Source organism: Coregonus lavaretus (genome assembly GCF_964263955.1).
Source record: "Coregonus lavaretus genome assembly, chromosome: 1".
NCBI lineage: Eukaryota > Metazoa > Chordata > Actinopteri > Salmoniformes > Salmonidae > Coregonus > Coregonus lavaretus.
In genome coordinates this window covers 39166257-39193162 of record NC_139988.1, presented here as the reverse complement: position 1 = coordinate 39193162, position 26906 = coordinate 39166257, and the positions used below count along the sequence as shown (strand labels likewise).

Below are 26906 nucleotides of genomic sequence, written 5' to 3'. Positions count from 1 at the left end.
CCCCCATTCTCATCGACGGGGCTGTAGTGGAACAGGTTGAGAGCTTCAAGTTCCTTGGTGTCCACATCACCAACGAACTATCATGGTCCAAACACACCAAGACAGTCGTGAAGAGGGCACGACAAAGCCTATTCCCCCTCAGGAGACTAAAAAGATTTGGCATGGGTCCTCAGATCCTCAAAAAATTCTACAGCTGCACCATCGAGAGCATCCTGACTGGTTGCATCACCGCCTGGTATGGCAACTGCTTGGCCTCTGACCGCAAGGCACTACAGAGGGTAGTGCGTACGGCCCAGTACATCACTGGGGCAAAGCTCCCTGCCATCCAGGACCTCTATACCAGGCGGTGTCAGAGGAAGGCCCTCAAAATTGTCAAAGACTCCAGTCACCCTAGTCATAGACTGTTCTCTCTGCTACCGCACGGCAAGCGGTACCGGAGTGCCAAGTCTAGGTCCAAAAGACTTCTCAACAGCTTCTACCCCCAAGCCATAAGACTCCTGAACAGCTAATCATGGCTACCCGGACTATTTGCACTGCCCCCCCACCCCATCCTTTTTACGCTGCTGCTACTCTGTTAAGTATTTATGCATAGTCACTTTAACTCTACCCACATGTACATATTACCTCAACTAGCCGGTGCCCCCGCACATTGACTATGCAACGGTACCCCCCTGTATATATAGCCTCCCTACTGTCACTTTATTCTATTGTATATATAGCCTCCCTACTGTCACTTTATTTTTTACTTCTGCTCTTTTTTTTCTCAACACTTTTTTGTTGTTGTTTTATTCTTACTTTTTTGTTTAAAATAAATGCACTGTTGGTTAAGGGCTGTAAGTAAGCATTTCACTGTAATGTCTGCACCTGTTGTATTCGGCGCATGTGACCAATAAAATTTGATTTGATTTGATTTGATTTGAAGAAGCAGAGACTGGACAATTAGAAAGGAGCTTTGAAGGATAAAGAAACATACACAGATAAAGTAACATCAAATCATCACTATCCCTTTGTCTGTATTTTCCATTTGGACATAGTGTTTGTACAATCACAGAATGTATTGACATTGATCTAAATATGTTTTTGGTTTATGTTTGGGCTTACATTGTCAGTAATGACAGACAAATGCTTCCTCACAGAATCCACATTACTGACATTGATGCTGCTTTGTCAACGTCATGGTAGGCGTGTATAAACACGTGTTTACCCAAAGTATACTTTGATTGTTACATTCTCACCATGCTTTCCATAAGCACTGATACATACACGGCATGAAAAACCTGACTTTTCAAACTACACTGATGTTGTTTTTTAATCTCTTTCGAACTCAACAATTCCTGTTCAATTCGAGAGAAAATAAAGGGGGAATGCGCAAGGGAGCGCTCAATATTTCATAACACTATCAGCCTTCAATGTTCAGAGTTGGGCTTGTGATGAAATTCCCAAGTCTTAAAATAACCCATGAAGTTTTGGTTCAGGATTTTGATCTCCCATTCCTCTTTCTCGTTCTTCTCTCCTGTGTTACTGATGCCCTTCATTGTCAATGGAAGTTGTAAGGTCTCCTGCACTGGAAGGTCCACTCTGTTGCACAGTGTGTTACAACATTCTTCATCAATAATACTAGACAATAGGCAATACTTCAGTGTATGATTGTGTGTCATATTAAAGCAGAGAACAAAGACTACATTAAAGCACAGAACAAAGACTCCATGATCCTTACAAACTTTTTGTAGAAATGGGTTAGTTTGAATAGTGGACTACAGGGCATAGTGCTAAAAGGGATTAACTTAGTGAAATAAAGCGTTGCTATAATTAGCCAATTCATTCATTCAAATGTCCTAGTCTTATAGAAAGTGGAAAAAGTTTGTGATTGGAACAAACCAAACAAACCAAATAACATTTTAAAATTAACATGATTTGTAATGGGCTAATAATTAAAGTGGTTTATATTACTTTTGAAACTATCTGTCCATTCTAATTTTGGCCCAACATTGTTGTAATAGCCTGTAGGCAACAGGAGGGCTGTGCAGAGAGGGCATGCTGCATGTGGATGACTGAGCTATGCTCTGTGTTTAGGTACAGACCTGGTGTCTGGCCTAAGGCCAGCTCTTTGTCATGTCAGCTTGGTCCCCGGGCTATTACCAAAGATATGCCAGTTCTTTGTCCAGCTAGCAGCTGTGATTAAGAATTTAACAGGAAAGAAAAACTTTTACTTCCCCAGTAAGGTGAAAAGGTAGCCAAAACAGAGTGATGGTCTTGATGCTGTAGCTGTATGACATGATTGGATTCAGTGAGGTGGTTAAACTAATAGAATGTGTATTATCTGCTTTCCTTGCCTGTCATCCTGTCAAACCAGAGAGATTCAAGGTCAAACTGGCATTAATGGCTTTGTATTGGTTGCATAATGCATTATATTGCACTAGGTGAAGCACAGTGAAGGCGCATGAGGATGTGGATTTGTTTCTGTGAAAGATTAGAAAAATAATGTTTCACTCTGCAGATCTAGCTATTATATTTCTCTCAGATAAATGTAATCATGTTTTTGTTTTATTTGTAACCCTTGCAGTGCATTGTCATCTTCATTATCATCACCATCAATGTCATCACCACCCTCAACTCTAGCAATCAGCATCCATTGCCATGATATGTTGCTGTGTCCATACTACCTCAGTATGGTTACAAGCTGTGTGACTGATGTGGTATTTAGAAAGAGGACCCTGTTACCATGCTAGAAGCTGCACTTGTTGCCTTGGTGACCAGCTCATATATTTGCATGGCCAGTTCCCTGCAATTCTTAAAAGTGAGTGAGTCTTGTGTGCAAACAATGGTGATTAGATTAGTCATCACACACCCCATTGAGTTTTCACTGAAATTAATAGATTGTTTAATTATATTGTCTCCTTTTCCCATCCTCTCTCTCAGTTGGCGACTTGGGACTCAACTCGTGGGCTGAACGGTAGTCTAAAGGAGAGTCGGATAGAGAGCGGCATGCAAGGAGTGACCGTCAAGGTGGTAACATTACTAGTAAGTGCTTACTCACTACCAACTCTATACCAACTTGCCACTTGATGCTACTATACTCTGTCTGGTCACCTTGTCCTTCTTCTTCATCTGGCTCTGTGGATCTACGACATCTGTAAGACATAAACTCCACCCTAACAGAAAAAACAAATATTTTCATATGATCACATGATCTTATGTCAAGTTAATGTGATAAGACAACCTGGTCTAAGAGCATTTTATATTATTATTTACGTAAATACGAGAGACTCCAGTTACAGTTGAAGTCGGAAGTTTACATACACCTTAGCCGAATACATTTAAACTCAGTTTTTCACAATTCCTGACATTTAATCCTAGTAAAAATTCCCTGTCTTAGGTCAGTTAGGATCACCACTTCATTTTAAGAATGTGAAATGTCAATAATGGTAGTGAGCATGATTTATTTCAGCTTTTATTTCTTTCATCACATTCCCAGTGGGTCAGAAGTTTACATACACTCAATTAGTATTTGGTAGCATTGCCTTTAAATTGTTTAACTTGGGTCAAACGTTTCGGGTAACCTTCCACAAGCTTCCCACAATAATTTGGGTGAATTTTGGCCCATTCTTCCTGACAGAGCTGGTGTAACTGAGTCAGGTTTGTAGGCCTCCTTGCTCGCACATGCTTTTTCAGTTCTGCCCACACATTTTCTATAGGATTGAGGTCAGGGCTTTGTGATGGCCACAACTTTGTTGTCCTTAAGCCATTTTGCCACAACTTTGGAAGTATGCTTGGGGTCATTGTCCATTTGGAAGACCCATTTGCGACCAAGCTTTAATTTCCTGACTGATTTCTTGAGATGTTGCTTCAATATATCCACATAATTTTTCTTCCTCTTGATGCCATCTATTTTGTGAAGTGCACCAGTCCCTCCTGCAGCAAAGCACCCCCACAGCATGATGCTGCCACCTCTGTGCTTCACGGTTGGGATGGTGTTCTTCGGCTTGCAAGCAACCCCCTTTTTCCTCCAAACATAACGATGGTCATTATGGCCAAACAGTTCTATTTTTGTTTAATCAGACCAGAGGACATTTCTCCAGAAAGTACGATCTTTGTCCCCATGTGCAGTTGCAAACTTTTTAATGGCGGTTTTGGAGCAGTGGCTTCTTCCTTGCTGAGTGGCCTTTCAGGTTATGTCGATATAGGACTCAATTTACTGTGGATATAGATACTTTTGTACCTGTTTCCTCCAGCATCTTCACAAGGTCCTTTGCTGTTGTTCTGGGATTGATTTGGGAAGGGTTAGCTAAAAAGGTTAAGGATAGGGTTAGCGGACGGGTTAGCTAAAAGGGTTAAGCTTAGGGTTATGGGAAGGGTTAGCCAACATGCTAAGTAGTTGCAAAGTAGCTAAAAAGTGGGAAGTAGTTGAACAATTTATAATTAGCTAAAATGCAAAAGTTGGCCATGATGAGATTTGATGTTTGCGTTATACTCCCACCCATCCACCCCTAAGTAACGATCTGTCTTATGTAACCATACCAAACGTAACATATTATACTAATTTGAGCGTCTCGGATTTACCTTTACTATGTTACGCCTATGAGACCAGGCTGGATAACATGAAACTACACGTGAAAATGTGATCACGTGAATTGTTCCAAAAACACATTTTCACATGATGTAAAATGTGTAAAATTTCACGTGAAATAATATGATTTTCCATATGTTAAATGATGTGTTTTTTTCTGTAAGGGAAACCATACAATACAGCTCTTTAGCTGCTTGTCCGCTACCATTCTGCTCTCTCTCTTCACACAAGATTTACCTGCTCCATATTTATTCACATAAGTTCTGCTCGGCTCCCTCTTGGCAGGTCTCCTTAATTCATGTCGTTTTTCCAACCCACCCCAGCAGCTCTCCTCCTCAACTCTCTTTTCCACCCATTCAATTCAGCCTTGACACTCTCCCATAAAGAAGAGCCATGGTTTGCCTCAGTACATTTAGAGTGGGAATTTCTGCCTGATTAAGTGTCACACGTCTCCACAGCACTGGGTGTTACAGGTCAACAGACACCCAGGAAACTCTTTATGAAGATGAAGTTTGACTTGCAGCTGGTCTTCATAAAGTTCAAAATGAAAAAAATACTGTTCTACCTGTCGGTTGAACTGGACCAGTTTATGAACTATGCTGGCCTGATGGGACTGTGATATAATGCACACAGACACTTTGTCAAATTTACAGTAGCGTTTAAACTTTGGCTGCATGAATACTCTATGTCTGTATGTTTTTGAGCCAAGGCATTTAGTCAAAGTAAAGTTGAACTTCTAAACCCAACTGATGTTGTGTTGTATATGTTATCCAACAGGAGGAACCCTTTGTGATGGTAGCTGAAAACATTCTTGGGCAGCCTAAACGCTACAAAGGCTTCTCCATTGATGTTCTGGATGCTCTGGGCAAGATCCTGGGCTTCAAGTATGAGATTTACCAGGTGGCCGATGGAAAGTATGGAACCCCTACCTCCAACGGCTCCTGGAACGGCATTATAGGAGAGCTCATCAGTAAGGTAAGTCTGTCCATCACAACTGGAGTTTGTACTGTTTGTTTTGGAGGTTTATTGATAGTTTGCTGTTGACTGTTCTGATGACATCGTCTTTCCCAATTGCTGCAGTTCTCTCCTCCCTGGGTAGCTGACTGTAGCCTTGACACAGTGGAGTCCATTATAGTTTGGGTCTTCATGGAAAGATAGATAGGGACAAATTATATTTGATTATGGACTTGAGTTAAAGAGATAGTGTTTATCCCAACAATCCAGACATGATTTGTGTCATAGGGTCCCACTCTAGCAGCAGGTGTCCAAAACCATGCCATTACAAGAGTGTTGATACTGCTGTGAAATGAGAAAAACAGATACTAGCAACGTGATCAATGTACTGAAAGTCTGTGATTTGAGATTAGCCTTTACAATAAAGCTTTACAATAAAATAATGTAGTTAATTGGCATGTGGAATCTGTCCGGCCTCTATTGGTCTGCATGGCCTTCTGCTGTGTGAAATAGAACAAGAAGTGTGAAAGAAAAAAAGAACAGAGGAGAAAATCGTGACGCTCTAGTTTCAAGCCCATATAACAGTACAAAGAGCGATTTTACAGTGTTATTAACTTTTTTCTGTGACCATAAAATGGCAAACATCAACAAACAGAGTATTTTCAAGGCTGTAACTGATCTATCTCTCTATCCATCCACAGCGAGCAGACTTGGCAGTATCAGCCATCACCATAACTCCAGAGAGGGAGAGTGTGGTGGACTTCAGCAAGCGCTACCTGGACTACTCTGTGGGGATTCTGATGAGGAAGTCAGAGGAGAAGATCAATATCTTCTCTCTCCTGGCGCCCTTTGACCTGGCCGTTTGGGCATGCATCGCAGCCGCTATCCCCGTGGTCAGTGTCATGATCTTCATCCTGAGGCGGGTCCAGTCGGTCCGTCCCCCAGGGGGACACCAGGCCACCTCTGTGTCCACCTCCCTCCAGAGCGCCATCTGGATTGTCTATGGAGCTTTTGTGCAGCAAGGTGAGCTTGGTATTGTGGCATCACACAAAGGGAAAGAGGGGACACCAGCATCTTGCATCAAAGTCGCTTCATATACAGTGAAATGCTTACTTGTTACAATATCACAGACAACAAAACACTGACTTTTGACCGTTGGCAGCAATATGACACAAAGATAGATAGGTCCATATATGGCTAGATGGATAGACAGATATACACTAAGTATATCAAACATTAGGAACACCTTTTGCCCTCAGAACAGCCTCAATTCGCGGGGCATGGACTCTAGAAGGTGTCGAAAGCATTCCACAGGGGTGCTGGCCTATGTTGACTCCAGTGCTTCCCACAGCTGTGTCAAGTTGGCTGGATGTCCTTTGGGCTGTGGACCATTCTTGATACACACGGGAAACTGTTGAGCGTGAAAAACCCACCAGCGTTGCAGTTCTTGACACAAACCGGTGTGCCTGGCACCTACTACCATACCCTGCTCAAAGGCACTTAAATATTTTGTCTTTCCCATTCACCGTCTGAATGGCACACATACACAATCCATGTTGCAATTGTCTAAAGGCTTGAAAATCCCTCTTTAACCTGTCTCCATACCCTTCATCTACACGGATTGAAGTGGATTAAACAAGTGACATTAATAAGGGATCACAGCTTTCAACTGGATTCACCTGGTCAGTCTATGTTATGGAAAGAATCAGTTTATAGCCAGACATAAAAGCAATGGAAAAGGCTATTGTTATGTCCCTATGAATGCCACACATACAGGTAGCACAGAGTTGTTTCATTTGAAGAATGGTGCCCATTTCCCACTATAGCGTTTTATAGGTGCCTTTGACTGAAATAATATCAGGTTTCTTAGTCTGGTCCGGTCCAGGCATCTCAGATGTGAATAAATGACTACTTCAGCAACCACTGTTAAACCCTCAACGGCGTCTAGCACTTTGCCGGCAGCCTTTTTAAGCCAAAAACGGCCACAACATTTTAGGAATCCTCGCTTTATTATATTTTCACTTGTTCACCTTTTCACATGTCTTTGGAGGATGACGTAAATGTGTTGATAAATATGAATGACACTGTGGATGATTGTGAGAAGGTGCACATCAGAGGTTCCCAAACTTTTTTGGCCCACGACCCCTTTTTGATATCTGAAAATTAGTGCGACCCCAACCGTGTGAAAAAAAATTATGTAATTAGCAGCTAATGTTAACTTTTTTATTCGGGGCTATGGCAGTCAATTGCAAAACATTCTAACATTATTTCTGATAGTGTTCTCAACTCACCATCACATACTTTTAATGTGGGGCTCTGACAGTCAAGTGCAAATTAGTCTGACATAATGTCTCTTATTTCACCACCACTAATGAGATGCATGTGCTTGACGAATGTCGCGTCGGAGCTTCTCAAAGTCAGGGGTCGTGGTCGACAGTGAGCACCTCATATCTGTTGTCACATCCAACCTGGATCGATAGTTGGTTTTAATGCAGATGAGAGCACTGAATCCAGCTTCACACAGATATGAGCTGGCGAAGGGTACCATGAGTTTTAATGCTCAGGAACCAAAACTCCTCCATATTGACCCATGAATGCGTTGTATGCAGCATTCGGTCACATGACAGCTTGATCAGCTTTTCAACTGAGCCAGGATCACAGTCAAACGGATTTCTCTCCAATAAGAAATCTTTCCTCTGAATCCACTGATTCGGTCACTCATTTGTAGAATGTTTTTGTATTTCCCCTTCATGCTTGTGTTCAGTACACGGTGTATCATACAATGCGTCCATATGGCAGAGGGACACACATTCCTAACTAGAGTGCAGAAGCCTGCCCGTCATCTTGTGATAGATAGAGCCCCATCTGTGCAAAAGCCCACCATTCGATCCCATGGAATCTGTTTTTCGTCAATATAGCCACGCAGCACACTAAACATCCGTTGTGTCGTTTCATGCTCAGGTATCGTGAGACAGAACAATATGTCCTCGTGAATAGCATCCCCCGACATGTAGCGAACAAAAGTCAATGCATCGGCATCTCGGCCCTCACAGCTAACGTCCATTTGGAGAGCATAAGCTGGAGAGTTTCCTCTTGATTGCTAGCTATAGCATAATTTCTTAGTTTCACAGTGTTATCTGACAAATGTATTGATGTGAGTTTCTGTGCCTCTGCTTCCCCACACATTGTTTTCACCATATCAATTGCGGCCTGTAATATCAGTCTCTGCAATAGTGTGTGGTTTCATAGCGTAGCGGGCCTAGCCATTAACCATGGGAATGATTCAAGTGAAACGGTCAAGTGCAGCCTTTTCCCACGATGTAAGGGCACTCTGGTTTTAGATTAGAATAAGTTGCATTTTGATTTTTAAGGTTAACCACATTACAATGATTTCAAGATACAAAGATGATATTATAATACAGTGAGGGAAAAATTTGTTTGATCCCCTGCTGATTTTGCACGTTTGCCCACTGACAAAGAAATGATCAGTCTATAATTTTAATGGTAGGTTTATTTGAACAGTGAGAGACAGAATAACAACAAAACAATCCAGAAAAACGCATGTCAAAAATGTTATAAATTGAGTTGCATTTTAATGAGGGAAATAAGTATTTGACCCCCTCTCAATCAGAAAGATTTCTGGCTCCCAGGTGTCATTTATACAGGTAACGAGCTGAGGTAAGTAGCACACTCTTAAAGGGAGTGCTCCTAATCTCAGTTTGTTACCTGTATAAAAGACACCTGTCCACAGAAGCAACCAATCAATCAGATTCCAAACTCTCCACCATGGCCAAGATCAAAGAGCTCTCCAAGGATGTCAGGGACAAGATTGTAGACCTACACAAAGCTGGAATGGGCTACAAGACCATTGCCAAGCAGTTTGGTGAGAAGGTGACAACAGTTGGTGCGATTATTCGCAAATGGAAGAAACACAAAATAACTGTCAATCTCCCTCGGCCTGGGGAGATGTGTGCTCCATGCAAGATCTCACCTCGTGGAGTTGCAATGATCTCGAGAACGGTGAGGAATCAGCCCAGAAATACACGGGAGGATCTTGTCAATGATCTCAAGGCAGCTCGGACCATAGTCACCAAGAAAACAATTGGTAACACACTACGCCGTGAAGGACTGAAATCCTGCAGCGCCCGCAAGATCCCCCTGCTCAAGAAAGCACATATACAGGGCCATCTGAAGTTTGCAAATGAACATCTGAATGATTCAGAGGAGAACTGGGTGAAAGTGTTGTGATCAGATGAGACCAAAATCGAGCTCTTTGGCATCAACTCAACTCGCCGTGTTTGGAGGAGGAGGAATGCTGCCTATGACCCCAAGAACACCATCCCCACCATCAAACATGGAGGTGGAAACATTATGCTTTGGGGGTGTTTTTCTGCTAAGGGGACTGGACAACTTCACTGCATCAAAGGGACGATGGACGGGGCCATGTACCGTCAAATCTTGGGTGAGAACCTCCTTCCCTCAGCCAGGGCATTGAAAATGCATTGTGGATGGGTATTCCAGCATGACAATGACCCAAAACACACGGCCAAGGCAACAAAGGAGTGGCTCAAGAAGAAGCACATTAAGGTCCTGGAGTGGCCTAGCCAGTCTCCAGACCTTAATCCCATAGAAAATATATGGAGGGAGCTGAAGGTTCGAGTTGCCAAACGTCAGCCTAAAAACCTTAATGACTTGGAGAAGATCTGCAAAGAGGAGTGGGACAAAATCCCTCCTGAGATGTGTGCAAACCTGGTGGCCAACTACAAGAAACGTCTGACCTCTGTGATTGCCAACAAGGGTTTTGCCACCAAGTACTAAGTCATGTTTTGCAGAGGGGTCAAATACTTATTTCCCTCATTAAAATGCAAATCAATTGATAACATTTTTAACATGCGTTTTTCTGGATTTTTTTGTTGTTTTTCTGTCTCTCACTGTTCAAATAAACCTACCATTAAAATTATACACTGATAATTTCTTTGTCAGTGGGCAAACGTACAAAATCAGCAGGGGATCAAAAACTTTTTTCCCTCACTGTATATATATATAAATTATATATATACACAACCGTTCAAAAGTTTGGGGTCACTTAGAAATGTCCTTGTCTTCGAAAGAAAAGCAATTGTTTTGTCCATTAAAATAACATGAAATTGATCAGAAATACAGTGTAGACATTGTTAATGTTGTAAATGGCTATTGTAGCTGGAAACGGCTGATTTTTAATGGAATATCTACATAGGCGTACAGAGGCCCATTATCAGCAACCATCAGTCATGTGTTCCAATGGCACGTTGTGTTTGCTAATCCAAGTTTATCATTTTAAAAGGCTAATTGATCATTAGAAAACCCTTTTGCAATTATGTTAGCACAGCTGAAAACTGTTGTGCTGATTGAGACTAGTTGAGTATCTGGAGCATCAGCAATTGTGGGTTCGATTACAGGCTCAAAATGGCCAGAAACAAATAACTTTCTTTTGAAACTCGTCAGTCTATTCTTTTCTGAGAAATGTTCCATGCGAGAAATTGCCAAGAAACTGAAGATCTCGTACAACGCTGTGTACTACTCCCTTCACAGAACAGCGCAAACTGGCTCTAACCAGAATAGAAAGAGGAGTGGGAGGCCCCAGTGCACAAATGAGCAAGACGACAAATATATTAGAGTGTCTAGTTTGAGAAACAGACGCCTCACAGGTCCTCAACTGGCAGCTTCATTAAATAGTACCCGCAAAACACCAGTCTCAACGTCAACAGTGAAGAGGCGACTCCGGGATGCTGACCTTCTAGGCAGAGTTGCAAAGAAAAAGCTGTATCTGGCCAATAAATATAAAAGATTAAGATGGGCAAAAGAACACAGACACTGGACACAGGAAGATTGGAAAAAAGTGTTATGGACAGACTAATCGAAGTTTGAGGTGTTCGGATCACAAAGAAGAACATTTGTGAGACACAGACCAAATGATAAGATGCTGGAGGAGTGCTTGATGCCATCTGTCAAGCATGGTGGAGGCATGGTGGAGATTTGTTCAGGGTAAAAGGGATCTTGAAGAAGGAAGGCTATCACTCCATTTTGCAATGCCATGCCATACCCTGTGGACGGCGCTTGATTGGAGCAGATTTCCTCCTACAACAGGACAATGACCCAAAGCACAGCTCCAAACTATGCAATAACTATTTAGGGAAGAAGCAGTCAGCTGGTATTCTGTCTATATATATCTATATATTTTTTTAACCAGGATTTTGATAATTCTCCTGCGACCCCATTATCATATCAGGCGACCCCACATGGGGTCGCAACCCCTAGTTTGGGAACTGATGGTTTACATAATGGCATTCTAAATCTTGGCAGAGCTTTGTTATAAAATATAAATATATAGAACCTCTTGACCTTGGCATAAGTGCGGCATGAACACAATATTACTCTGGTTTTCTTCTTTTTCTTTTTGAAGCAGTCCTAAGGGTACATCATTGATAGTGACACTTGGAGACACATGTATGTTATTTTTTTCTCACAGCCTGAATCTCTCAGATGACATTTCTGTGGCTTTACTCTTCAAAATGATAATTCACATTGACATTTCCTCGTCCGCTTTCTGTGAAGTTAGGCCATGTGTGGAGACAGAGTGCTTAGACCTGCTACAGGGAGAGAGAGCCAGCTAGCTGCCTGGGCAAACAGTGGGAATGTGGAGGAGCATTTAGAGAGACAATGAGAGGAAAAGTATTTGGTAGAAAGGGGGTTAAAGAGAGAGAGCAAAATTCAGACAGAAATGGACAGAGAGACAGAAAGAGTACGATGGAGTGATGAAGTGCTATGATACAGGGATGGGCGAGAGAGAGCAGAATAATTTATTGAGATCTCATTTTCAAGAGGTCCTGAAAAATACAGTTACATTATAAAAAATGAACCCGATCATTAGGACCAACAGGCTAAAACAAAACCGATGGTGCAATAAGTTGTGATATCACAAACAATAAATCAAATCCACATAATATTGTTCAAGACTTCATACAGTACATTCTAACTTATGTTGTGTTTCTAGGGGGAGACTCCATCCTGGGTTCTGTGGCTCTGCGTATCGTCATGGGCAGCTGGTGGCTTTTTACCCTCATTGTGTGTTCCTCCTACACGGCCAACCTGGCAGCCTACCTCACGGTGTCCCGCATGGACAACACTGTACGGTACGTTATCAACAATTATCAACCCTGTTGTACAGTGTATCCTTCCATCTTCAAGACTCAATGTCTGAAGTGATGATTTCCTGGTGGTAAGCGACCCTGTGTCTTCGACTGGCAAGGATACTGGTATGTCTTACCTTTTCCAGCACTGACCTGCACAGCCAATTTCCTGGTGTTATTTGTCTTTGTGGGTTAGATCTCACCCATTTAGGCAGAATTAGACATGCCAATAAACTCAAGTTGGGCAGGCTGTTGACAAGTTGTCTCTCTTATACAAGCCCATAAATGTGGACCATGTGTGATTCACACACACTATGACAGACAATTGTAATTCCTGACCCACTCCTTATAACAAGTTAGCCCTCCTCAGTCCAAATGTTATTTGTTAATAAATCCAATTTAGCACACTCCTCTCCAAATAGAACATGTAGGTTTCCGGGGAGAATGCTAAATAGCACCTAGATCCTTTATATCACAGCTTATTGTTCAATCATCTGTACCCACAAACACCGTGCCCATTAGTACAAGAATGAAATATTAGTAGACAACATATAATATAATATGCCATTTAGCAGACGCTTTTATCCAAAGCGACTTACAGTCATGTGTGCATAAATTTTTACGTATGGGTGGTCCCGGGGATCGAACCCACTACCCTGGCATTACAAGTACCATGCTCTACCAATTGAGCTACAGAGGACCACATATTTCTTCTGCTCAGACACTATTATTGTGTCTCTGTATAGCTGTGTAGAGTGGAAATGACACAGTCAGAGGAAGGAGAAAATTACGGAAGATATTTCTGTATTGTCTTGGGGCCAAATCCAGACTCTAGAAAAAAGGAAAAAGATTTGTGTGTGTACATGTGTGCGTTCATATGTGCATGTGTGTAAATCAAAGTACTAGTTTGTGTAAATGGCAGGAATGATTTAATCAATAAATCCTATAAGCCCCATCAGCCAACATTTGCTTGCTTAAATCCTTCCATAAACTAAATGTAATGAAAACTAGTGTGATAATTACTTCTCATTCTTTATTGTAAAATAAAATAAAATAAAATGTATTGGTCACATACACATGGTTAGAAGATGTTATTGTGAGTGTAGCGAAATGCTTGTGCTTCTAGTTCCGACAGTGCAGCAATATCTAGCAAGTAATATCTAACAGTTCCACAACAAATACCTAATACACACAAATCTAAGTAAAGGAATGGAATAAGAATATATAAATATATGGATGTCAGAGCGGCATAGGCTAAGATACAATAGATAGTATATAATACAGTATATACTTATGAGATGGGTAATACAAGATATGTAAACATTATTAAAATGCCATTATTAAAGTGACTAGTGTTCCATTTATTAAAGTGGCCAGTGATTTCCAAGTCTGTATGTAGGCAGCAGCCTCTCTCTGCTAGTGATGGCTGTTTAACAGTCTGATGGCCTTGAGATAGAAGCTGTTTTTCAGTCTCTCGGTCACAGCTTTGATGCACCAGTACTGACCTCGCCATCTGGATGATAGCAGGGTGAACAGAAAGTGGCTTGGGTGGTAGTTGTCCTTGATTATCTTTTTGGCCTTCCTGTGACATCGGATGCTGTACAACTGTTTTGTCGTCTACAAACCTGATGATTGAGTTGGAGGCGTGCATGGCTACGCAGTCATGGGTGAACAGTACAGGAGGGGGCTGAGCACACACCCTTGTGGGGCTCCAGTGTTGAGGATCAGCGAAGTGGAGATGTTGTTTCCTACCTTCACCACCTGGGGGAGGCCCGTCAGGAAGTCCAGGTCCCAATTGCACAGGGCGGGGTTGAGAACCAGGGCCTCAAGCTTAATGATGAGCTTGGAGGGTATTATGGTGTTGAATGCTGTGCTATAGTCAATGAACAGCATTCTTACATACAGTGGGGAGAACAAGTATTTGATACACTGCCGATTTTGAAGGTTTTCCTACTTACAAAGCATGTAGAGGTCTGTAATTTTTATCATAGGTACACTTCAACTGTGAGAGACAAAAATCCAGAAAATCACATTGTATGATTTTTAGGTAATTCATTTGCATTTTATTGTATGACATAAGTATTTGATAACCTACCAACCAGTAAGAATTCCGGGTCTCACAGACCTGTTAGTTTTTCTTTAAGAAGCCCTCCTGTTCTCCACTCATTACCTGTATTAACTGCACCTGTTTGAACTCATTACCTGTATAAAAGACACCTGTCCACACACTCAATCAAACAGACTCCAACCTCTCCACAATGGCCAAGACCAGAGAGCTGTGTAAGGACATCAGGGATAAAATTGTAGACCTGCACAAGGCTCGGATGGGCTACAGGACAATAGGCAAGCAGCTTGGTGAGAAGGCAACAACTGTTGGCGCAATTATTAGAAAATGGAAGAAGTTCAAGATGACGGTCAATCACCCTCGGTCTGGGGCTCCATGCAAGATCTCACCTCGTGGGGCATCAATGATCATGAGGAAGGTGAGGGATCAGCCCAGAACTACACAGCAGGACCTGGCCAATGACCTGAAGAGAGCTGGGACCACAGTCTCAAAGAAAACCATTAGTAACACACTACGCCGTCTTGGATTAAAATCCTGCAGCGCACGCAATGTCCCCCTGCTCAAGCCAGCGCATGTCCAGGCCCGTCTGAAGTTTGCCAATGACCATCTGGATGATCCAGAGGAGGAATGGGAGAAGGTCATGTGGTCTGATGAGACAAAAATATAGCTTTTTGGTCTAAACTCCACTCGCCGTGTTTGGAGGAAGACGAAGGATGAGTACAACCCCAAGAACACCATCCCAACCGTGAAGTATGGAGGTGGAAACATCATTCTTTGTGGATGCTTTTCTGCAAAGGGGACAGGACGACTGCACCGTATTGAGGGGAGGATGGATGGGGCCATGTATCGCGAGATCTTGGCAGTGTATCAAATACTTGTTCTCTCCACTGTAGGTATTCCTCTTGTCCAGATGGGATAGGGCGGTGTGCAGTGTGATGGCGATTGCATCGTCTGTGGACCTATTGGGGTGGTAAGCAAATTGAAGTGGGTCTAGGGTGACAGGTAAGGTGGAGGTGATATGATCCTTGACTAGTCTCTCAAAGCACTTCATGATTTAAACAAGAGAGAGTGTAATCACCATGCCTCAGTGTGGAGAGGTGAGATTAAAGGACTGGGATTAAATGTATTGCTTCAGATTGTTGTCGCTCTGCAGAACAATATGAGAAACTCCTCTAATCACACTGATTCACTAATTACCTCATAGTAACCAGGGTTCATTTGTATGGCAGACAAAACATATATTAGACAATTGACAAGTTATTAGACCTGGCCTGGAATACAGTCAAAAATGCACTGAGGAAAACCTGCACAGTAAAATGACCCTTTGATTCAACCCTTAGAGAAACCTTACCAAAATAGACGGTATTGAGTCACTTCATAATAGCAGGATTGTTAGGAATGTTTTCACCAAAACATTTCCAAATGCTCCTCTAACCAATTGAGACATGAAAATAGAGCCCTTTGACCATGCACACCAGTGGTGGGTTTGGTGTCGAAAAGAGGAAAAATATGCCGAAAAGAACCTAAAACCTACTGTAACAAATGGTGGTGGATCTTTGATGTTATGGGGCTATTTTGCTTCTAATGGTGCTGGATTCCTTGTTAAGGTCATGAAATATACCCAGTACCAGGACATTTAAGCCAAAAACCTGGTTGCCTCTACCAGGAGGCTGAAACTTGACCTCAAGTGGATCTTCCAGCAAGACAATAACCCCAAGCCCCCATCAAAATCCACAAAGTAATGATTAATTGACCACAAAATCAACATTTTGCAATGTCTCAGTCTCCGGAACCCCATTGAAAACCTGTGGTTTGAATTGAAGAGGGAAGTCCACAAGTGCAGACGAAGGATATCAAGGATCTGAAAGATTATTTATGGAGGAATGGTGTAAGATCCCTCCAAATGTCTTCTCCAATCTCATAAAACATTTGAGAAAAAGGCTCAGTGCCATTATCCTCGCAAGGTGAGGTATTGAAAGGAATTAGAGGTGCCAATAATGTTGACCCCTATCTTTTTTAGATATTTTTCTATTACTTGTTAAACAAAAGCTCTTAATTTTTCTCTCAATTGAATTAGTATTAAAGCATATAATTTTCCCATTATTTTGAGCATACAATATACACTGCGTGTACATTAGGTAGACCTTCCTAATGTTGAGTTGCACCCCCTTTCGCCCTCAGAACAGCCTCAATTCGTCTGGGCATGGACTCAAAAAGGTGTCGAAAGTATTCCACAGGGATGCTGGCTGGACCATGTTGACTCCAATACTTCCCACAGTTGTGTCAAGTTGGCTCTATGTCCTTTGGGTGGTGGACCATTCTTGATGCACATGGGAAAATGTTGAGTGTGAAAAACCCAGTGCCTGGCACCTACTACCATACACTGTTCGAACACTTACATATTTTGTCTTGCCCATTCACCCTCTGAATGACACACATACACAATCCATGTCTCACTCAGTGTAGCTCAGTATTTGTATTATTTAATTTATACTGTCTTTTTTGCTCATCTTTATCAAGGGTGCCAATCATTTGGACCTGACTGTATATGTACAATAATCCTGTCCAATTAGCGTTCTTCTCCTGGCATGTACTTTATCTAAAAACAAACTTATGGTACAGTGCACAAATTACACTGGAGTAGATTCATTACTGAATTACATTTGTAATGTGTTTTATTAGGGGTTCAAAGCAAAGCTGTGAAACCTATTGTTATTCTATGTTTTTTTCTTGACATGGTCAAATAACTCAAGCATAGATTGGTAACTACTTTCTAATTTGGCACACAGAAACTAGAGGCCATGAGTAATTTGGTTAAATAAAATGGCAACGATTGGCCTATAGGTGGCGTTGTTATAAGCAGTCTCACTTAAACCCTCATATCCGTCACCCCGTTTGACCTACAGACTTGAAACGTTGAATGTAGGTGTCTTTCCTCATGCTGAACAAATTTACATCAAGGACCCATAAATTCCATCAGGATAGATTTTCCTCCATCATGTTGAAAGCATCCCTGTGGAACGCTTTCAACAGCTTTTAGAGTCCCGACGAATTTAGGCTGTTCTGAGGGCAAATTGGGGTGCAACTCAATATTAGGAAGGAGTTCCTAATGTTTTGTACACTCAGTGTATTTGAGTTTTAACTTCTAAAGTTTGGAATTTCAACTTTGTAATCTCAGACTTGATTTGTCCTAGTGAAAAATAGATCAACCCCTACAAAACATGTCCATTAATTGTAATCCATATAATAATTCACATTTCATCTTACTGCAGGATTATTTTCCTGCTATAGCAAACTGGCTCAAATTAAGATCCTACATCTGTAAATCCAAATAACACCAAATTTGGTATGTAGGCCCAAGGTACATCTCTTAACTTAGTTTGAGAAAAGCTAAGGGATTTGACTTGCCATTTAAATCCTTTGTAAATCCAACAATGGCCTATCAACATGAGGCTTTTGGGGGTCATCAAAGACATTACCATGATGAACCATGTTAAGTTTAGCATTGATATCTTTAAAAAATCAAGAAAATATTAACAATTAACTTTAATTTTTACAATATAACGCTTAAAATAATCAAACAAAGTCTTCTTCTCTAGGAAGAAATGTCAGATTCACTCCGAATTTGGTATTTGCACTCATCACAATAGTCCCTATAGAGTTTGAGGAAATAATGTTGATGCACACAAAGATGGCCACACTATACCAGTAGATGCATATTAGCACATACGCTAATATGCACACAAAAAGCTAAGCAATTAGTCAAAGGATGGCTGAGTTATTGAAAAATCATAAATCAAATGTTACGTGTCCATTTAAACCAGTGGTCACCTCACCAACCTTTTCTGAGTCAAGATCACTTTCTGAGTCAAAATGCAAGCAGATATCTATCGCTCAGATTTTTTTTTAATGTGACTTAAAAAACGTAAGCCAATGCAACATTAACCAATTAAAAACAGTTCTGTAGCAATGAGGTTTATTTAGTAGGCTACAGGCCCAATACATTATCACTGCATATTGGCTATGCTTGATTTGCCCTGCCAAAGTTGTTCTTCTCAGACCATTTTGAAATTATATATATTTTTTTATGTAGGTATATGATCACTCAGGTAATAGATCATTTGTTGTATTACTTGTGAGGCACAGCTGAGTGAGCATAATCATTAGAATTTTTTTCTGGACTGATGGCCTGCATCTGATGGTCAGTCTGAGGGGAGGTAGTAGCGGTGAGGCTGCCTCACACCCGACTCACCGTCCCTCAGTCTACCAGCTGATGGCGAAACTCAAGTCGCACTGCGTTATTTCTGCCTCATGCACCAATTCATGTTGTTACTCCTATGACCAGAGAAAGTGAAATATTCCTTGATATTAAAAAAGACACAAGCTGCTAATAATAACAACGCAAGCTTATCAAAACACTTTGCTATAGTCATTTGTTGCAAATGCAGTAGGGACAACACACATTTTTTGGCTTATGAAAGTGTTAAACAAAGTGTTGACAGTGCTGAATAACAATTCCAGGCTTTATCGTTGGGTTTTTCACAGAAATGTTTGGTGATCGACTAGGTTGGTGACCACTGATTTAAACCAATGTAAATCCAATCCACAGTTGCCTATCAACTTGAAACGTGTCATCGCTATCATGGATGTCCCTAACATGAACCTCACTGAATTTAGTACTGTGAAAAAACAGGGAAACTATTAACTCATTCTTTGCATATATAACGCTAATGCACAAAATCATCTTCTCCTCAAGTGCAGTCGCAAAAACCATCAAGCGCTATGATGAAACTGGCTCTCATGAGGACCGCCACAGGAATGGAAGACCCAGAGTTACCTCTGCTGCAGAGTATAAGTTCATTAGAGTTACCAGCCTCAGAAATTGCAGCCCAAATAAATGCTTCACAGAGTTCAAGTAACAGACACATCTCAACATCAACTGTTCAGAGGAGACTTTGTGAATCAGGCCTTCATGGTTGAATTGCTGCAAAGAAACCACTACTAAAGGACACCAATACTAGAGACTTGCTTGGGCCAAGAAACACGAGCAATGGAAATTAGACCGGAGGAAATTTGTCCTTTGGTCTGGAGACCAAATTTGAGGTTTTTGGTTCCAACCGCTGTGTCTTTGTGAGACAGTGTGGGTGAACGGATGTGTATTTCCCACCGTAAAGCATGGAGAAGGAGGTGTTATGGTGTGGGGGTGCTTTGCTGGTGACACTGTCTGTGATTTATTTAGAATTTAAGGCACACTTAACCAGCATGGCTACCACAGCATTCTGCAGCGATATGCCATCCCATCTGGTTTGGGCTTAGTGGGACTATCATTTGTTTTTCAACAGGACAATGACCCAACTCACCTCTAGGCTGTGTAAGGGATATTTTTACCAAGAAGGAGAGTGATCGGAGTGCTGCATCAGATGACCTGGCCTCCACAATCCCCCGACCTTAACCAAATTGAGATGGTTTGGGATGAGTTGGACTGCAGAGTGAAGGAAAAGCAGCCAACAAGTGCTCAGCATATGTGGGAACTCCTTCAAGACTGTTGGAAAAGCATTCTAGGTGAAGCTGGTTGAGAGAATGTCAAGAGTGTGCAAAGCTGTCATCAAAGCAAAGGGTGGCTATTTGAAGAATCTCAAATATAAAATATAGTTTGATTTGTTTAACACTTTTTTGGTTACTACATAATTCCCTGTGTGTTATTTCATAGTTTTGATGTCTTCACTATTATTCTACAATGTAGAAAATAGTAAAAATAAAGGAAAACCCTTGAATGAGTAGGTGTTCTAAAACGTTTGACCGGTAGTGTATGTCCTTAGAAGCTGTGTGAATATAAAGTTACTGCAACCTGGCTGCACCAGACTAGTTGGTGGAAGTATAATGACATTGGCACCAGTGGCACCATAGGATACTAGAGCAATAACTATTGATCAAGTGGACTTTGTCTCATGCAGATGAATGTTAGATTTAAGTTATGCAGACAAACAATGTGAAACATTGTGAAAATAACACTGAAAATATTAACATAAACCATTAGTCGAATTGACCCCAGAATTGGTATATAAACTCAATAATTAAGTAATTTCTTTAACGATGACTAAACTTCACTTGCGTCATTCTTGTAGTATTGAGAGATAAACATGGTAATGCTTTCACTGATTGCACATAAAGGAAGATAGTTCCTACATGATAGAGTGCTTGCTTTGTTATCCAACTGATATTATGTCCTTTCTGTCATCCTTTTCATTGCTGCTCGCAGCTATATTCTATTCTTATTTTCCTATTATAAGACATCAACATTTGGCACTTAACACCTCTGCATTGTTTTGTTCATTAGTTCCTTTCCAATAAGTTAGAGAATTTGAAAAGATACGTAGGCACAACTTCAAGTGCTAAGGCGATATTTGACTGTGGTTGAATCCCAATTATCTACTATTCTAGATAGTTACCCTGAATATAAAACATTTGAATACCTGAATTAACACATTACAAATGCTTACAAGAAGCAACACTGAAGGGAACTGGTAGTAGGAATCCAGTGTACTGTGTATGCTTGAAATATTTTTTTTGGGACAAATGAATCATTCTGGTCGCATAGGGCGTCCTCCAACAGCACATGACTACTTATCCCCCATGTGACCCATATCCTTTGTTCCCCTCAACAGGACATTCCAGGACTTGTCCAAACAGATGGACCTAGCCTACGGAACAGTGAGAGACTCAGCCGTGTACGAGTACTTCAGAGCCAAAGGCACCAACGCTCTGGAGCAGGACAGCACCTTCGCTGAGCTCTGGAGAACCATCAACAAGAACAACGGCCATGAAAACTCAGTCTCCAGCCCCTCTGAAGGCATCCACAAGGTGAGCTCAGGGACAGCCAGGTCTAAACTAATTGATTTCAGAAAACTGTAGCCACTTAGGAAAGTGTTTCCAGATGAGTGAGAATGAATGGGGATGTTTAATTCTGAATCAATACAGCTATACAACATAAAGTATTTTTCAGGACACACACAAAAACAGAACTACGCTGGGCATACTATGAAGTCCGTAGAGAGACAATTACTTGGCTCTACTCAGAAGGAGGTGTAGGAGTAATTGGAATTGTTAATCTATTATTGAATAATGCAGCTTTTTTAGTTTTTCCTGATTACAAGTTAATGGTTACGCTGAAGTGAATATCTCACATCCTAAGACACACACACACACACACACACACACACACACACACACACACACAGCAGCCTGAGAAATGTTCCAGTAATTAAACAAATTAGTTATAATAGAGTCTAGTCACACACACCCGTCATTGACCCTCAGGAATATTTGAACCGCTAATTGCAATTAGTTCAGGCAATCTCTGTAGTGTTCTGCAGATACTTGGTGTAATGGTAAATTTTTTGTACTTAAAATGAAAGCATATTGGATGAACAACAATGTTAGTTACAGTGCCTTCAGAAAGTGTTCATCCACCTTTACTTATTCCACATTTTGTTGTGTTACAGCCTGAATTCAAAATGTATTAAATTGATTTTTTTTCTAAGCCATCTACACAAAATACCCCATAATTAAAAAGTTAAAACATGTTTTTAGATTTTTTTGCAAATGTATTGAAAATGAAATACAGAAATATCTAATTTACATAAGTATTCAGACCCCTGAGTCAATACATGTTAGAATCACCTTTAGCAGCAATTACAGCTGTGAGTCTTTCTGGGTAAGTCTCTAAGAGCTTTGCACACCTGGATTGTACAATATTTGTGCATTTTTCATTTTTAAATTCTTCAAGCTCTGTCAAGTTGGTTGTTGATCATTGCTAGACAGCCATTTTCAAGTCTTGCCATAGATTTTCAAGCCGATTTAAGTCAAAACTGTAACTAGGGCAATCAGGCACATTAAATGGCATCTTGGTAAGCAACTCCAATGTATATTTGGCCTTGTGTTTAAGGTTATTGTAATGCTGAAAGGTGAATTTGTCTCTCAGTGTCTGTTGGAAAGCAGATTGAACCAGGTTTTCCTCTAGGATTTTGTCTGTGCTTAGCTCTATTCCGTTTCTTTTTATCCTAAAAAACTCCCTAGTCCTTGTCGATGACAAGCATACATATAACATGATGCAGCAAACACCATGCTTGAAAATATGAAGTGGAACTCAGTCATGTGTTAGATTTTCCCCAAACATAATGCTTTAGTTAATTTCTTTGCCATATTTTTTGCAGTTTTACTTTAGTGCCTTATTGCGAACAATATTTTTATTCTGTACAGGCTACCTTATTTTCACTCTGTCATTTAGGTTAGTATTGTGGAGTAACTACAATGTTGTTGATCCATCCTCAGTTTTCTCCTATCACAGCCATTAAACTCTGTAACAGTTTTAACATCACTATTGGCCTCATAGTGAAATCCCTGAGCGGTTTCCTTCTTCTCCGGCAACTGAATGAGGAATGACGCCTGTATCTTTGTAGTGACTGGGTGTATTGAAACACCATCCAAAGTGTAATTAATAACTTCACCATGCTCAAAGGGATATTCAATCTCTGCTTTTTTTTTTAAAATGTACCCATCAAAATAACAGAAGGTAGAACAAAATAAATAAGAAGAACACGAAAAAGTAAGTAAGCATACTATATACAGGGTCAGTCAGTTCCAGTACCATATTTACAATGTGCAGGGTTACTGGAGTGATAGAGGTAGATATGTGACCCAAGCCCTGCTCAGATAATCCCTACCATTGTGTCGCTGAGTTGTCATAGTGCTGCTGCAAATGTACATTGTCCCAGGGGTGTTGGCGGTCATAAAGTAAATAACCTAATTTATGTCCCTCTAGCTCCCCTAAATGCCTCCTACAGCTATTGTCAGCAGTAATCATGAGCCTATGAACCTGAGTTATACTGTTAGAACTGAGGGGGTTTGCCCTTGTAGGAATCCCACTGTGCACAGTTCACTCTGTACTATCAGCTCAAACATAAATATCACTGTCATGTCTACCTCTGATAAGCCTCCCAGTAAAGCATTAAAAACAATCAAGAATCCTAGAAAAGTGCAAAAAATATCCCACATTAACATATCTAGCCTACTAAACAAGGTTCATGAAATCAATAACTTGCTACTAACAGATAACATTAATATACTGGCTATCTTTGAAACTCACTTAGATAATACACAACATGGCCAAAAGTACATGGACACCCATTAAAATTAATGGATTCGGGTATTTCAGCCACACCCGTTGCTGACAGGTGTATAAAATCGAGCGCACAGCCATGCAATCTCCATAGACAAACATTGGCATTAGCATGGCCTGTACTGAAGAGCTTAGTGACTTTCAACGTGGCACCGGCATAGGATGCCACCTTTCCAACAAGTCAGTTCGTCAAATTTCTGCACTGCTAGAGCTGCCCCGGTCAACTGTAAGTGCTGTTAATGTGAAGTGTCAAGTTTGGTGGAGGAGGAATAATGGTCTAGGGCTGTTTTTCGTGGTTCGGGCTAGGCCCCTTATTTCTATTGATGGGAAATCATAACGCTACAGCATACAATGACATTCTAGATGAACTTTGTGGCAACAGTTTGGCCCTGTGCACAAAGCAAGGTCCATACAGGAATGGTTTGTCGTGATCGGTGTGGAAGAACTTGACTGGCCTGCACAGAGCTTAACCCCATCGAACACCTTTGGTTGAATTGGAACGCTGACTGCGAGCCAGGCCTAATCGCCCAACATCAGTGCCTGGCCTCACTAATGCTCTTGTGGCTGAATGGAAGCAAGTTCCTGCAACAATGTTCCAACATCTAGTGGAAAGCCTTCCCAGAAGGGGGGACGAACTCCATATTAATGCCCATGATTTTGGAATGAGATGTTCGACAAGCAGGTGTCCATATACTTTTGGCCATCTAGTGTACCTTTAATGATACAGTGGTAGCAATACATGGTTACAACAGCTATAGAAAAGACCGAAATGCCAATGGGGGTGGTGTTGCGGTTTATATTCAGAGTCATATTCCTGTAAAGCTTAGAGAGGAACTCATGTCAAATGCTGTTGAAGTAACATGCTACAGGTTCACCTGCCTCACCTGAAGCCTATTATTTACTCCTGAGTGGCGCAGTGGTCTAAGGCACTGCATCGCAGTGCTAACTGTGCCACTAGATCCTGGTTCGAATCCAGGCTCTGTCGCAGCCGGCCGCGACCGGGAGACTCATGGGCGGCGCACAATTGGTCCAGGGTAGGGGAGGGAATGGCCGGCAGGGATGTAGCTCAGTTGATAGAGCATGGCGTTTGCAACGCCAGGGTTGTGGGTTCGATTCCCACGCGGGGCCAGTATAAAAAAATATGTATTCACTAACTGTAAGTCACTCTGGATAAGAGTGTCTGCTAAATGACGATAATGTAATTGTGGGAAGTTACTATAGACCACTGAGTGCTAACAGTCAGTATGTGGATAATGTGTGAAATGCTTGATAATGTATTTGATATCAACAGAGAGGTATATTTTCTGGGTGATATAAATATTGACTGGCTTTCATCATGCTGCCCACTCAAGATGAAACTTCAAACTGTAACCAGTGCATGCAACCTGGTTCAGTCAACCTACCAGGGTATTTACAAACAGCACAGGAATGAAATCATCCACATGTATTGATCACATCTTTACTAATGCTGCAGAAATCTGCTCTAAAGCAGTATCTAGGAAAACCAAAGTTCCAAAGGCTGGGCCTGATATTTACATTTACATAATATAGTGTATAAGAGGTCATACAAGAGGTTTTGCAGTGATTCCTATGTTGAATATGTAAAGAATACTTGCTGGTGTGTAATGAGGAAAAATCAGACACTGCACTTGACGCATTTATGAAATTGCTCATTCCAGTTACTAATAAGCATGCACCCACTAAGAAAATGACTGTAAGAACAGTTGAATCCCCGTGGATTGATGAGGAATTGAAAATTGTATGCTTGAGAGGGATGAGGCAAAAGGAATGGCAAATAAGTCTGGCTACACAGCCGATTGGCAAATGCACTGTAAATTGAGATATCATGTGACTAAACTGGATAAAAAGAAGAAGAAACTGTACTATGTAACAAAGATAAATGACATGAAGAATGATAGTATGACATTTTGGGCAAAAAGGTGAACTCGGCTCCATCATTTATTGAATCAGATGGCTCATTGATCACAAAACCCACTGATATTGCCAACTACTTTAATTAGTTTTTCATTGGCTAGATTAGCAAACTTAGGCATGACATGCCAACAACAAATTCTGAACCTACATATTCATACATAACTGACCAAAAATTTGTAAGGCAAGCATTGTAAATTTGAATTCCGTAAAGTGAGTGTGGAAGAGGTGAATTTTTGTTGTTGTCTGTCAACAATGACAAGCCACCTGGGTTTGACAACTTGGATGGGAAATTACTGAGGATGATAGCGGACTATATTGCCACTCCTATTTGCCATCTCTTCAATCTAAGCCTACAGGAAAGTGTGTGCCTTCAGGCCTTGAGGTAAGCAAAAGTCATTCCGCTACCCAAGAATAGCAAAGCACCCTTTACTGGCTCAAACAGCCAACCAATCGGCCTGTTACCAACCCTTTGTAAACTTTAGGAAAAAATTGTTATTGACCAGATACAATGCTATTTCACAGTAAATACAGTGGGGAAAAAAGTATTTAGTCAGCCACCAATTGTGCAAGTTCTCCCACTTAAAAAGATGAGAGAGGCCTGTAATTTTCATCATAGGTACACGTCAACTATGACAGACAAATTGAGAAAGAAAATTCCAGAAAATCACATTGTAGGATTTTTAATGAATTTATTTGCAAATTATGGTGGAAAATAAGTATTTGGTCACCTACAAACAAGCAAGATTTCTGGCTCTCACAGACCTGTAACTTCTTCTTTAAGAGGCGCCTCTGTCCTCCACTCGTTACCTGTATTAATGGCACCTGTTTGAACTTGTTATCAGTATAAAAGACACCTGTCCACAACCTCAAACAGTCACACTCCAAACTCCACTATGGCCAAGACCAAAGAGCTGTCAAAGGACACCAGAAACAAAATTGTAGACCTGCACCAGGCTGGGAAGACTGAATCTGCAATAGGTAAGCAGCTTGGTTTGAAGAAATCAACTGTGGGAGCAATTATTAGGAAATGGAAGACAT

General features: G+C 41.1%; 1 protein-coding gene across 1 annotated transcript in view; it reads left to right on the top strand.

Moving 5' to 3' along the window:
• LOC311127854 (glutamate receptor ionotropic, delta-1-like) overlaps positions 1-26906 on the top strand; it is a 481343-nt gene that overhangs the window by 429474 nt on the left and 24963 nt on the right. The window contains exons 9-13 of the mRNA XM_084159745.1: positions 2920-3021; positions 5345-5542; positions 6223-6544; positions 12555-12693; positions 21421-21616. Coding sequence (XP_084015871.1) covers positions 2920-3021; positions 5345-5542; positions 6223-6544; positions 12555-12693; positions 21421-21616 — 957 coding nt within the window. The remainder of the gene's footprint in view (positions 1-2919; positions 3022-5344; positions 5543-6222; positions 6545-12554; positions 12694-21420; positions 21617-26906) is intronic.